This window comes from Peromyscus californicus, unplaced genomic scaffold (assembly GCF_007827085.1).
Source record: "Peromyscus californicus insignis strain IS unplaced genomic scaffold, ASM782708v3 Scaffold_11__1_contigs__length_118956290, whole genome shotgun sequence".
Lineage (NCBI taxonomy): Eukaryota > Metazoa > Chordata > Mammalia > Rodentia > Cricetidae > Peromyscus > Peromyscus californicus.
In genome coordinates this window covers 18,015,137-18,028,578 of record NW_026294402.1, presented here as the reverse complement: position 1 = coordinate 18,028,578, position 13,442 = coordinate 18,015,137, and the positions used below count along the sequence as shown (strand labels likewise).

General features: G+C 40.7%; 1 protein-coding gene across 3 annotated transcripts in view; it reads left to right on the top strand.

Annotated features, from left to right (window-relative positions):
- Positions 1-13,442, top strand: part of Anln (anillin, actin binding protein) — a 63,163-nt gene that overhangs the window by 32,178 nt on the left and 17,543 nt on the right. For 2 of the 3 annotated variants that reach the window (XM_052754798.1, XM_052754783.1), the window contains 11 exons: positions 141-286; positions 632-779; positions 3,271-3,406; positions 3,728-3,910; positions 6,047-6,173; positions 8,374-8,422; positions 8,514-8,570; positions 9,657-9,695; positions 10,042-10,063; positions 12,046-12,158; positions 13,333-13,386. In XM_052754798.1, the coding sequence (XP_052610758.1) occupies positions 141-286; positions 632-779; positions 3,271-3,406; positions 3,728-3,910; positions 6,047-6,173; positions 8,374-8,422; positions 8,514-8,570; positions 9,657-9,695; positions 10,042-10,063; positions 12,046-12,158; positions 13,333-13,386 (1,074 nt within the window). The remainder of the gene's footprint in view (positions 1-140; positions 287-631; positions 780-3,270; positions 3,407-3,727; positions 3,911-6,046; positions 6,174-8,373; positions 8,423-8,513; positions 8,571-9,656; positions 9,696-10,041; positions 10,064-12,045; positions 12,159-13,332; positions 13,387-13,442) is intronic. The other variant, XM_052754790.1, reaches the window with a different exon arrangement.

Genomic DNA, 13,442 nt, shown 5'->3' with positions numbered 1-13,442 from the left:
CAGGAGGTTGTGGCAAGAAGATCAAGAGTTGGAGGAGGCTAGCCTGGACTACGTAATGAAGACTACTTCTCTGAAATAAAAAGAAAACACATAAAAACACAGTTGAAAGTCTACCATCTCACTTGTTTACTTTTCTGTAGAATGTAATTTCTTCACCCAAATTGGAGTTGAGAGACACAAGCCCAGGTGCTGCAAGCCCCAAACCAGGAAAGTTCCAGAGACCCCGTGTTCCTCGAGCTGAGTCTGGGGACAGTATCAGCTCTGATGACCGTGACCTTCTCTATAGGTAAGGGGTGTGGGGAAGAGCCCCTCCACCATGTTGGCTTAAGTTGACATGAGGAGTGTTCACAACAGCTTAGCTCTTGTTTACAGATCCTTATAAGCCTGGGGTAACTGTTTGTGGCCTGGGGATTGAACTCAGGACCTCAGGTGTGCTAAGCAGGAAGTCTGCCACTGATGGGCAGCCCCAGCCTGGAATAACTCCTATCAGTTTTCCTTCCACCCGGATGACATTTCCATTTTGGGGAAATGTGCTGATGCTTAAGTGTGAGATTAGGTTTCTGTTGACATGTTCGATAAAGACTATTATTATTCAGTGGATTTCTAACAGTAACTCTTTTTTTCCCCGAAGCATTGATGCTTATAGGTCTCAAAGATTCAAAGAAACAGAGCGCCCTTCCATAAAGCAAGTGATTGTTCGAAAAGAAGATGTTGCTTCAAAATTGGGTGAAAAGAATAATGTCTATTCTTGTCAAGTTAATATCAAACAAAAAATGCAGGTATGCTCTGGCATGGGAAGGGAATTTGGACTTTCTTGAACTAGATTGTGAGCTTGTGGCCCTACTAATCTCAACCCCGAGTGACTGGAGTGGGATCTGATTCATGGGAGCTAAGTTACTCCTGAATTCAGTTTAACTTCAGGAACACGCTCTTTAGAAAATTGCTGTGAAGTCATCACTTTGGAGTAGAATGTGAAGCTCTGGAGTATAGTAATGCCCAGAATGTGTGAGGCCCTGGGTTCAATCCCCAGCACCTCTCTGCTCCCCAAAACATAATTATAACTATTAGTTGGATAGCGGTAAAGCGTGAAACATACTGTGGTCCTCAGGGGGTTTGTGCTAAAGAAGACAGTTATGTTCGTTTGGTGGCACTTTCTGTATGGGTGCTGGGGATCGGGACTCAGGTCCCATGCTTGTGCAGCAGACACTTGGCTAACTGATCGTTTCCCCAGCCCTCACTGAATGACGGACGATATGGAGCCCAAGTCAGCACAGCAGCAATTTTTAAAGCCGAATATGCACTATAATTTAAAGTAATTACTAACTACTAGAGAACAGTGGTAGGAAAATATTAAAAGTTTGTTCTAATTAGTTAGGCCATTATGCTACATTTATTATTTTGAGATAGGGCCTCCTGATGTAACCTTAGCTGGCCTGGAGCTTGCTGTGTAGACCAGGTTGTCCTCAAACTCAGAGATCTGCCTGTTTCAACCTCCTGAGTATTGAGAGTAAAGGACTGTTATGGGTCTTTTGTTTGGTTGTGTTTGTTTTGTTTTGTTTTGTGGTTTTTCAAGACACGGTTTCTCTGTGTAGCTCTGGCTGTCCTGGAGCTTTCTTTGTAGACTAGGCTGGCCTTGAACCTCAAACTCGGAGAGATTCGCCTGCCTCTGTCTCCTGAGTGCTGGTATTAAAGGCGTGGGCCACCACACCCACCTGACTGGTATGTTTTATAGGAGCAGAAAACTCTGAATATATAATAAAAGCTCATTTCATACCATATAGTGTGACCTTCTCAGCCAGCAGTTATGAGCTGTGGGAGGCAAGAAGGCATATTGGTTCATCAGGACTCAGTAGCCAGTGTTGGTTCTAACTTCTGGAATCTGACACTGAATGGTTTATTTTAGACATATTTAAGCATAGCATAATTCAGTGAAAATTTATGCTGGTCATGATTAACTCAAGCTTGCATGCACAACAAAGCATACATAAATCTCCTTGATGACAAAGTAAGCTAAATTAGATCAGATGTGACTACATCAAAACTATTTGTAAAGTCCATAAAAGTAGGTTCTGTAGCTAGAGTTTTCCTGCCTGGCCCACAGTCAGGACAAATCTCTCTCACCCGCCAGTCCCACAGGCGCTCAGACCCGACCAAGTAAACACAGAGACTTATATTGCTTACAAACTGTATGGCCGTGGCAGGCTTCTTGCTAACTGTTCTTACAGCTTAAATTAATCCATTTCTATAAATCTATACCTTGCCACATGGCTCGTGGCTTACCGGCATCTTCACATGCTGTTTGTCATCATGGCGGCTGGCAGTGTCTCTCTGTTAGCCTTCCACTTCCCAACTTTATTCTCCTCCTTGTCCCGCCTATACTTCCTGCCTGGCCACTGGCCAATCAGTGATTTATTTATTGACCAATCAGCAACACACTTGACATACAGACCATCCCACAGCAAGGTTCTATAGATTGACTGAGAAAAACAAATTTACAATAAGAGTATGGGGAGGGGGCTGGAGAGATGGCTCAGCGGTTAAGGGCACTGGCTGTTCTTCCAAAGGTCCTGAGTTCAATTCCTAGCAACCACATGGTGGCTCACAACCACCTGTAATGAGATCTGGCGCCCTCTTCTGGTGTGCAGAAAGACATGCGGACAGAACACTGTATACATAATAAATAAATAAATAAATCTTTAAAAAAAAAAAAAGAGTCTGGGGAGGGCCCAATGCCGGGAAAGGTCTCTAGCCACAACAGATAGCACAAAGGTCACCATGCTAGAAAGAGTGTCTGCTCCAGCCTTCTGGGCGAATAAGGAGGTTTTTCATCCCTTCCCATGATGGGATAACCCTGTGTACTTAACACTCCAGGTTCCCCTGGTGAATATCTGAGCACAAAGTCTTCCATGCCTCCTTCAGTACAGTAGTGTCATATTGAAGGTTGTATGCATTGGTGTTAACATGGTGTGATATGCATTCTGTTTTCAGAAGTATGGCCACAGTGAAGGTGTGCATGGATAAGTGCTGCCAGAGCATCTTGGATTCATCACATCATTTGACTTTGAGTTAACGTTTGATTGTTTGTATTCAGAACTTTTTACTGTGTTACATTTTCTGTGATGCTCACAGTTAAGCCACAGTTGAAGAATCTGCAATCTAAAAACTTGTGCAATAAAACTAACACTTGGATTTTATGCAGTCAGGTGAATTAAAGTTTAAATCAAGTGGTAATGGTGATTAACTAATTAATCCTTCCTGTGGTTTCCCTAGGAGCTCAATAATGACATAAATTTGCAGCAGACCGTGATCTATCAGGCCAGCCAGGCTCTGAACTGCTGTGTTGATGAAGACCATGGGAAAGGGTCCCTGGAAGAAGCTGAAGCCAAGAGACTTCTTCTGATTGCAAGTATGTGTGCTGCACCTGGGACACAGCATCCGGCCTGAACATGCGTGTACACACTCCTGTGTGTCTCATCTCATGTGACAATGGAGCGTGTTGAGTGGGGAAGGTGACACGTCATAAAAACCTGATTAAAAGCTGAAGCATTATAAGGAGTTGGGTTCACACTAGCGAGGACGTTTTACCCAGCAGTTCCATCAAAGAGACAGTCACTGATTGTGTCTGTGCTCTTTTGTTCAGCTGTCTCTGCAGTGTGCTTTCAGGATTTGTCAGTCAGGACCAGTTACAGTTTAACGTTTGGAATATTACTTGCATGTTTTCACATAGCTGAGAAGAGAGCACTTCTGATTGATGAGCTGAATAAGCTGAAGAACGAAGGGCCTCAGAGGAGGAATAAGGCTGGTGTCCTGTCTCAGAGTGAATTTGTTCCATCCAGAGGGTCTGTCACTTTGTCAGAAATCTGCTTGCCTCTGAAAGCAGACTTTGTCTGCAGCACCGCTCAGAAACCAGGTATGAGGCTGGATTACATGGAGAATTGTGAGGGCCACCTGGACTGGATTGTGTGAGAAAGATAAGAGTAGAGTATGCATTATGATGCAAAGCTTCCATCCTACAATGTCATTCCTCATATTGTAAGGCAGTTCCTCGTAATTGAACAATTGGGGGAAGTTTATCTTATATAACAGGTTTACCAACCCATGCAAGTATGTACATCACTCCATCTCAAAGTAAGGCTAAACAGAATTATGACAGAAAACATTTTCCTACGTTATCTTGACAGGACATACCGTTTGCCTTTCATTAATTAGTTTTGTTATGTGCCAGGTCACTTAAAAGAATTTATTTTACTTTATTCTTGTTAAAATTCACCCCATTTTAGAAGTTCCTTCTGGAAATTTTGAATTATTGGTTGTGTGAGTAGTAATTACTCAGTGAGTATACCTCTATTGAAGTTTTATTTCCTTTTCTTTTCTGGATTGGATAACCACAGTGACCTCTTAAAATTGTCTAATCTGCTAAATCATATGGGAGTCAAATGGGTAAAGAGGACTATGGCATCAGGATCTGAAAACAGCAGGGTAATTTCTAGGAAAATCGTGAGTGAAGTGTTGAATAGGATTATTTTAAGTCTGGGTGGTGCAGCACTCGCCTTTAATCCCAGCGCTCAGGAGGCAGAGGCAGGCGGATCTCTGTGAGTTCAAGGCCAGCCTGGTCTACAGAGCTAGTTACAGGACAGCCAGGGCTGTTTCACAGAGAAACCCTGTCACGAAAAGAATTATTTTAAGATTCTTTTGCATTTTTATTTAATTAAAACTTTATCTCAGGACTGGAGAGATGGTTCAGAGATTAAGAGCACTGGCTGCTGTTCCAGAGGTTCTGAGTTCAATTCCTAGCAACCACGTGGTGGCTCACAACCATCTGTAATGAGATCTGGTGCCCTCTTCTGGTGTGCAGGCATACTTGCAGGCAGAACACTATATACATAATAAATAAATAAATCTTTAAAAAACCAAAACACTTTATCTCTAGGGGTAAAGAAGTCTTAGAAAGGGCCCGGCAGCGGTGGTGGCGCACGCCTTTAATCCCAGCACTTGGGTTGCAGAGGCAGTCGGATCTCTGTGAATTTGAGGCCAGCCTGGTCTACAAAGCGAGTTCCAGGAAAGGCACAAAGCTACACAGAGAAACCCTGTCTTGAAACACCAAAAAAAAAAAAAGTCTTAAAAAAACGTTGAGAAGTGAATTTGGGGTTTGGGGAAAGTAAGAATGGAGACCTTTACATGGTTGAGCCTTCAGTGGGAGCTGGGGGCACAAGCTTATAGTCCCAGCTGCTTGGGAAGCTGTGGTGGTCAGAAGCTCAAGGCCAATCGGACAATTTAGTGACACCTGTGGTTCTCAAAACGTGTTTAAAAGGGAGGTGTGGTTGTAGTCTGTGATAGAGCTTTGCCTTAAATGTGAGTCCCTGAGTCAGTCTCCGGGACTAGGACTTTGCTTTTAAACATTCACTGCATGTGGTAGCTTGTATTTATACTCCCAGCAGTTTGGAAGATTGCAAAAGTAAGTGTATTATCTCCAATTCAAAGCCAGTCCGGGTTACAGAAGAAATTCCTATTTCCAACAAACAAATGAAGAAAAAGTCGGAGTATTATTGTAGAAATGAGCTAATTTAGGTTATAATTTTTCCTGTTGCCTGATTTTAGTATAATGTAGAAAACTTGGTAATTTAGTATTTATTTTGAGATATCGTTACTTAGTGATAAATAGTGAATAAATAGTTCATGTTTTTATTAGGTATTATCCCCGAGTAACTTTAATACTTTTTAAATCTCAGTTTTGAAATAAGAAATCATAATTTCCCTTCAGAGGTGTGTGCTAACCTTCTAATTCCTAACGGATTATGGCAGAGAGTGAGGATTGTAGAATGAAGCTCTTTTGCTTTATGTAATTAGGAGACTTGATGCTTATTCCCAGACTGGAGGTATCAGGTTGTGTCTTTCTTAGCTTTTCGCTTGGGGAAATTTGATCTTAGAAATTGCAAATAAAAATTTTATGTGGGTCAGGTGCAATATGACTTCTGGCCTTCCAGGATGCTGTCTAGCTGAGTTTATTGTTCTTTTGCTAATTTTGCAATGTGTTTACTTATTACAGATGCATCAAATTACTATTACCTAATTATGCTAAAAGCTGGAGCTGAGCATATGGTCGCCACACCATTAGCAAGTACTTCAAACTCTCTTAGTGGTGACGCTCTGACATTTACCACTACATTTACTCTGTAAGTAAATTGAGCATCTCATGGTTCAGACATGTTTTTCTTTTAATAGAGTTAAGACAGTCTTGGCATTTGAGTGATGTTTATATCTTGTTTTATCTGGTATAGTTTGTGGGATGGAACTCAGCTTTGTGCATGCTAAACATGCGTTCTATCAGCAAACTACATCTCAAACTTTAATCCCCCCCAGGTTTTCGAGACAGGGTTTCTGTGTGTAGCCCTAGCTGTCCTGGAACTTGCTCTATAGACCCGGCTGGCCTCAAACTCAAAGAGATTTTACCTGCCTCTGCCTCCCAAGTTCTGGGATTAAAGGTGTGTGCCGCCACCACCTGGTCCCAAACTTTGATAGTATTTAAAATGTATTTACATTTGTTTACTAACTTATTATGATTAATGTAATCGTTTTATTGGCATAGCTTATACATAATGGCATGACATTTTCATACCTGCATATAATATATTTTTGGTTATATTAACTCCTCACTACCCTCTCTCCCATTTCACTCCTGCTGATCCCTTTGTTCTCCTTGACAATTTCCCATCTACTTTCAGTCCTTTTATTTTTTTTCTTTCTGGTAGTACTGGAAATCAAGCCTAGAGCCTTATGTGCTAGGCAAGTGCTCTACCAATACGCTGCAACCCATCCCCTTAATTGGTCTGTCTTACTTATTAAAGTTATTATTATTTGGTGAGCTAATGAGTTTAAATTAGGATTGCTTACAGGACCATGGGTAAGAGGTTACTTATAGTAGTGTGGGCAACTTATCAGTGATTGGCCCACTCAAAGAAATGTCCTATGTCCTCTCCCACCCCACCCTCGGAACCATCAGCTCTCAGTCTCCTCAGGAAGAGACAGGCCCTTGTGAAAACCTCCCCCAGATCTTCTTTTCCTCCTTCTTCTTTCTTCTTCTTCTTCTCCTTCTCCTCTTCCTCCTTCTTCTTCCTTCTTCTCCTCCTCCTCCTCCTATTTATTTATGAGGTGCTGGAGAGATGGCTCAGTGGTTAAGAGCACAGGCTATTCTTCCAAAGGCCTTGGTTCAGTTCCCACTATCTGAGCTCATGGGAGCTCACACCAATCTGTAGCTCTAGTTCCCGAGGATCCAATGCTCTCTTCTAGCTTCTGCAGCCACTGCATACATGTGGTACACAGACATGCATGGAGGCAAGACACCCACACGTATAAAAATAATTAAATCTTTAAACATTAATTTCTTTATGATTATCAGTGTGTGTGCATACTTGCATGATGTGTGCATGGGTTTGTGTTCAACAGCTCATGTGTAGAAGTTACAGGATAACTGTAGAATCTGTTCTCTCCTGCCTTTATGTGAACTCTGGGTGTTAAACTTAGGTTGCTAGGCTTGGGCAGCAAGCCCCTTTAGTTTCTGAGCCATCTTCTGGGCCCCTGTTTATTCTGTAAATATGAACAGATAATCCAGTTTTCAGTTGTTCCGTTTAGCTCCTTTCTGATTTATTTTCTGCGTTGATACTTTTTGACTATAGATATGCAGTATATATAGTGCGTCAGTATTTTGCACTATTATTTTTATAGGTGCTTTAAATCACATAATTATATATATATATATATTTGGGGGGGGTTGGAGACAGGGTTTCTCCTTGTAGCCCTGACTATCATAGAACTTGTTCTGTAGACCAGGCTGACCTCAGACTCAGAGATCTGCCTGTGTCTGTCTTCCAAGTGCTGGAATTAAAGGCATGCACCACCCTGCCAGCTGTAACAATATTTTATTACCAACAAAAAAGATAATTAGTATCAAATACATATTTTATTTTATTTTTTATCTGTTTTTTGGTTTTTTTGGGGTTTTGTGGTTTTTTGGTTTTTGGTTGGTTTTTTTTTTTCTTTTGAGACGGGGTTTCTTTGTGTAGCTTTGGAGGCAAGAGGACAGCTGTGGGAGCCTTGGGCTAGAGCTGCAGTGGTCCCGCAGGCTTGGTGATAAGCACTGTTCCTCACTGCCTTCCTGTAGTATTACTAAAGACCCTGGTTTTTATAACACAAATATTACTGAAGTATGTCTTGAGAAAAAATGTGGTTTTACCATTTTTTATTATTCTTGATAGTTTATTGTATTTATTAAAAATACAATGGAGTCTTTGAGGGTTATAACAGTGTTTGTACATTATTTTTAAAGGCATAACTTTAGATTTTTTATTACAGTTTTATTTAATACTCTTTTTTCAGGAATGATGTTTCCAATGACTTTGAAATAAATGTTGAAGTTTACAGCTTGGTAAGCAGTTAAAAAGCTTTCTGAAATGAACAATAATATATTTACTTAATACTAGATTTTTAAGGCAATTATATCTTGGATTTGTGTATAGGTACAAAAGAAAGATTCATCAGGCCTTGATAAGAAGAAGAAAGCCTCCAAGTCCAAGGTGAGAGCTGCAACCTAGTGAGAGCACTGCTGGAGAGTGTCCTCTCAGTCAGTAAGAGACGCTGACCAGGCACGCCTGTAAGGAAAGCGTCTCACTGGGGCTGCCTTCCGTTCAGAGGTTTAGACTGAATGGAATTATTGTCATGGGGGAAACATGGCAGGCAGACGCGTGCCAGAGAAGTAGCTGAGAGTTCTTCATCTGGATCAGCGGACAGCAGGAAGAGACAGACACTAGATCTGGCTTGAGCTTCTGAAACCTCAAAGCCCACCCATAGTGACATACTTCCTCTAACAAGGGCACACCTACCTTAACAAGGCCACACCTGTGATTAGTGACCAAGCATTCAAATATATGAGGGCCATTCCCATTCAAACCACCACCATCATTTTAGTTTTAATTACAAGTTTCAGTGATTTAAGGTTTGTTGTTTTTTTTTAAATAGGCCCCACATTTCTATTGACTGCATTAAGTAGGTATGCCTGTCGAGTGTAAATGTATATAGGTGATCATGATAAGTGTAATTCGGGCCCTTCTAATACATGCAAAATATCTTATTTTCTGAATATTGCTTAAACATTGAGCTTGTTGAGAAATATGATTACTAGGGTCTTGGTTTCCACCTTTCTAATCTTTGCTCTTTTGTTTGCTTCCTAAATCATTAGAATTTTTTTCTGTCTGGGTGGTGGTGGCACATGAGTTTAATCCCAGCACCGGGGAGGCAGAGGCAGGTGGATCTCTGGGTTCTAGGCCAGCTTATTCTACAGAGTGAGTTCCAGGACAGCCAGGACTACACAGAGAAACCTTGTCTCAAAAAACCAAAAAAGAAAAAATAGAAGTTTTTTTCTGTCCTCAGTTTTTAAATCTTTCTTTATTCTCACTTTTTTGTTGGGTAGAAGCGAGAAAACTTAAAAAAAAAAAAAAGTATTTTGGCTCTACTTTTCAAAGAGGATAGTTTGCAAAGTCTTGATAAAGGAATTAAGTATGATTTGTTTATATTTAACAGTTATTTTCTATGTAAGAACATTAGTTTTAAGCCCTGAAATGCAATATTTAATAGAAAATATGCTAAGCTCTCTCTTTTTCTAGGCTATTACTCCAAAGAGACTCCTCACATCTATAACTTCAGTAAGTAGAATTTTTCTAAAAATCAAATCCTCTTGATAGATCTGCATTTTTAATAAAACTGCAATTGACTACCAACTTTTAATACTGTAGAAGTCTTTAAAATGCACTAATGGATCCCAGTACTTGAAAGGCAGAAGCAGGGGGATTACAAGCTACAGTCTAGTCTGGACTACATAGTAAAACTTTCTCAAAATAAATAAAGATATGTTAATTATTGATACTTAATGTAAGAAACATGTTTTCTCAACTGTAGTCCTTGTGTTAAAATTTGTACTTAACATTTAAATTTGCATACTAAATAATAGATAATTAATGTATCTTCTTCACCTTTTTTTTTTTTTGTTAGAAAAGCAACCTTCATTCCTCAGGTGAGTGGATCTAAACTATTTGAAGCTGTAGAATAATTAAATATAGTAGTTGCATACCTTTATAAAAATATTCAACCATACACACGTACATACACGTGCCTTCTTGATTTGCTTTGGGAAAATATTTTCTTTTTTAAGAGTTTTAAAAATTATTTTTATGGGGTGTGTGTGTATGTGCGCGCGCGCGCGTGCAGTGCAGATGCCTATGGAGGCCAGAAGAGGGTGTTGGATTTCCTGGAGCTAGAGTTAGAGGCAGTTGTGAGCTACCCTTAATAAGTGCTGGAAACTGATCTCTGGTCCTCTGCAAGAGCACCAAGCATTCTTAACTGCTAAGCCATCCCTCAAGCCACAGGAAAACATTTCCTTCATGGACTTTTTAAAACAATATATATTACCAGTCAGAATAGCATGTAGTCTGATTGTAGCCTTGTCGGGCAACAGTATAAGCTAATGATTAGGGTTTTTTTAGAGTGTAACTGTCAGTGCTAGTCACTTAGTAGTTCCAGCAAGCAGTGTTATTCTTCAGCTCTGCTTCTGTTTTTATTATCGACTCCATAGAGTTTGCTTCCTTTAACTATACTGATTTCAACTAGCATTATAACATGTCACCAAAGCATCTCTCTAGGTCACTGGGAATGGGGTGCTAGTGATCAAGGAAAGTCCTTTAACATGAATTTAGGCTCAGGTTTTCAAAGTGGATTGTAATGGCACTGGCCTCATTTGCCTCCAACAATGTAGTTGTTCTCTAATCTGTGGAGTTACACAGATCTATGTGACTAAGGTCACTCAGGAGTACCAATAGTAAGGGAATCTTTTCCATATTTCTTGTCATTTTATTTAGTGCATGCACATGTGTGGGTCGCAGTGAGTTCTCTTACACCATATGGATTCCAGGGATTGACCTTGGGCCATTAGGTTGGGCTTAGCAAATGCCTTCACCTACTGAGCTTGCCAACTTTTCTATGTTTTTTGCAGGGAAATTGCTTTATTTATGGGGGAAATTTTAAGTTCTCTGTCATTAAAAACATAACTTTGCCAAATGTTAAGAAGTGCCTGTATTTCAGTTAAAGATAATCTTTTAAATAATTTCCTTTCATTAGGAAAGCTTGATCTTTGATTTTCCTCCATATTTAGAGGTGAGACAGTGATATGACTGAGCAGGTAGATTCTTGTATGTAGGCCTTAACATCTGAGTTTGATCTTGTGTGCCACAACATGGCAGGAAAGAACTGACTCACCAAATTGTTTCTCTTGATCTTACAAGAGTGCACATACACGTGCACACACTAAAGTAAAACTGGAGGACACTAGGCATGGAGCCTCATACTTGTGAGTGACATCAATACTTGAAGAGCAGAAGCAAGACGGTTGTTGTACTTTCGTGGCCATTCTGGGCTGTCTTGTAGTTCCAGGCCTGCCTGGCCAAAGGGATGATACATCTCTGTCTCAAAAGACAAACAAAAGAGACAGAATGAAAAGGAAAATGAGGCAGAGTCTCTCTGCCAGTGTGACTTCATTCATGTGGATGGTGAGAAGTCATTACTTATTAGTTAGTGTCTTAGTCACTGTTATCTTGCTATGAAGAGACACCATGACCAAAGCAACTCTTAGAAAAGACAGCATTTAATTGGGGACTTGCTTACAGTTTCAGAGCATGAGTCCATTATCTGAGAGCTTTACATTCTGATCCACATGCAGCCGGTGTGTGTGTGGGGGGGGGGGGGGGAGGTGAGAGGGATGAGGGGTGGGGTTGAGAGAGATTGAGACTAGGTTTGGCATGGATTTTGACACCTCAGAGCCCACCCCTAGTGACACATCTCCCCCAGTGAGAGGACACAGTAAGGCTATTCCAGCAAGGCCACACCTCCCAGTTCTTCCCAAATGATGGTCAGCTGAGGACTGGGCATTGAAACTGAGCCTCTGGGCCACTCCTCCTCAGACTTAGGAAGCCGCGGGACTAAATGTGGCTCGTTTCTCTGCAGTGATGGCCAGTCCGGGAGGCCTTGGTGCTGTGCGCACCAGCAGCTTTGCCCTGGTTGGATCCCACACACTGTCCTTATCTTCCGTCGGAGAGACTAGGTTTGCTTTGGACAAGGTAACTCAACTGTTCTCACAACTGTCTTACACCTTCTATATCAGTCTATGGAAATCCCCAATACTTTCAGATGTTTGAATTGTACATTGTAGTAGCTAGGGGTACACATGTGTGATAAGTGTTGGGAGTGTTTTGTATATTAATACTATATATAAATCTTTGGTCTATACTGGTTTCTGTGACAGTTCTAACATATTGTGTCTTGCATTTAAATGTTGTTTATATTTTAAAACAATTCAGTATGTTATGGATTTAGGTTTTTATATTTTATAGGACAAGGTCTTACTGTATCATTGAGGCTAGCCTGAAACTCGCCATGTAACCAAGGCTAGCCTTGAACTTCCTCAGTCCTCCTGCCTTAACCTCTCACTGTTGGGATTGCAGGCATGGGCCAGCCATATCTTTTTAACTTAAGAGATTTCTTTCCCATACTTCCTGGATCTAATGCTTCAGATTTATTTATCTGACTTAAGGTCTATAGCCCAAGCTACCCTCGGTCTTGTCATGTGTAGCCAAGGCTGACAGAGCTCCTGATCTTCCTATCTCTACCTCTGAATGGCTGACTCTACCAGCATGGGTAATCATGCCTGGCCAGATTGTGTTTCAGTACTTCTTGACCTCAGCCTCCCTCCACTCCATCCCTTTCCTGTTTCCCTTCTCCATCCCTGGTAATCACTGTTGACATTCAGATTGACTTGTACATGTGGGGAGAACATGCTGTCTTTGGGTATTGTGTATTATTAGCGGTTTCCGTAGTGAGAACATAGAGGTAAACTGCATGAAGAAGAGGCGTGGCTTCTGTCATTGTGCAGCTTGTGATTGACAGTTTCCCCTCTGCTAGCACTGCAGGTGGACCTCGGTGCTCATGCGTGCTAAGCTGGTAACTTCTGCATTCCGAGCAAAGTCACTTCATTTCTCAGGGATCTCATTTTTCCCCTTGGGAATATTAGATTAATACAAGCCAATCTAACATTAAAACTAGGAAAGTATTATTTTCGGTTGATAGACAAAGTGCTGGCCATATTTAATTTTGACTACTGTTAACACAAAAATTATTTGAACATGCTAATATTTAAAATTGTATGTAACTTTTATTTAGTAATTCGACTGGTCTTAACACATTGAATGATACTGGATCTTTTTGTTTTCTTCTTTTCTTTTCTGTTCATTTTAGATAAATTTTGATGTAAGAGAGCAGGAGGCACTGGGCTATTTGTTCCAGGAAAAGGTTGCTTTATTTTCTTTACTTAAAATTAATTTGCTGAAGAAATCATTTTCTGCCTG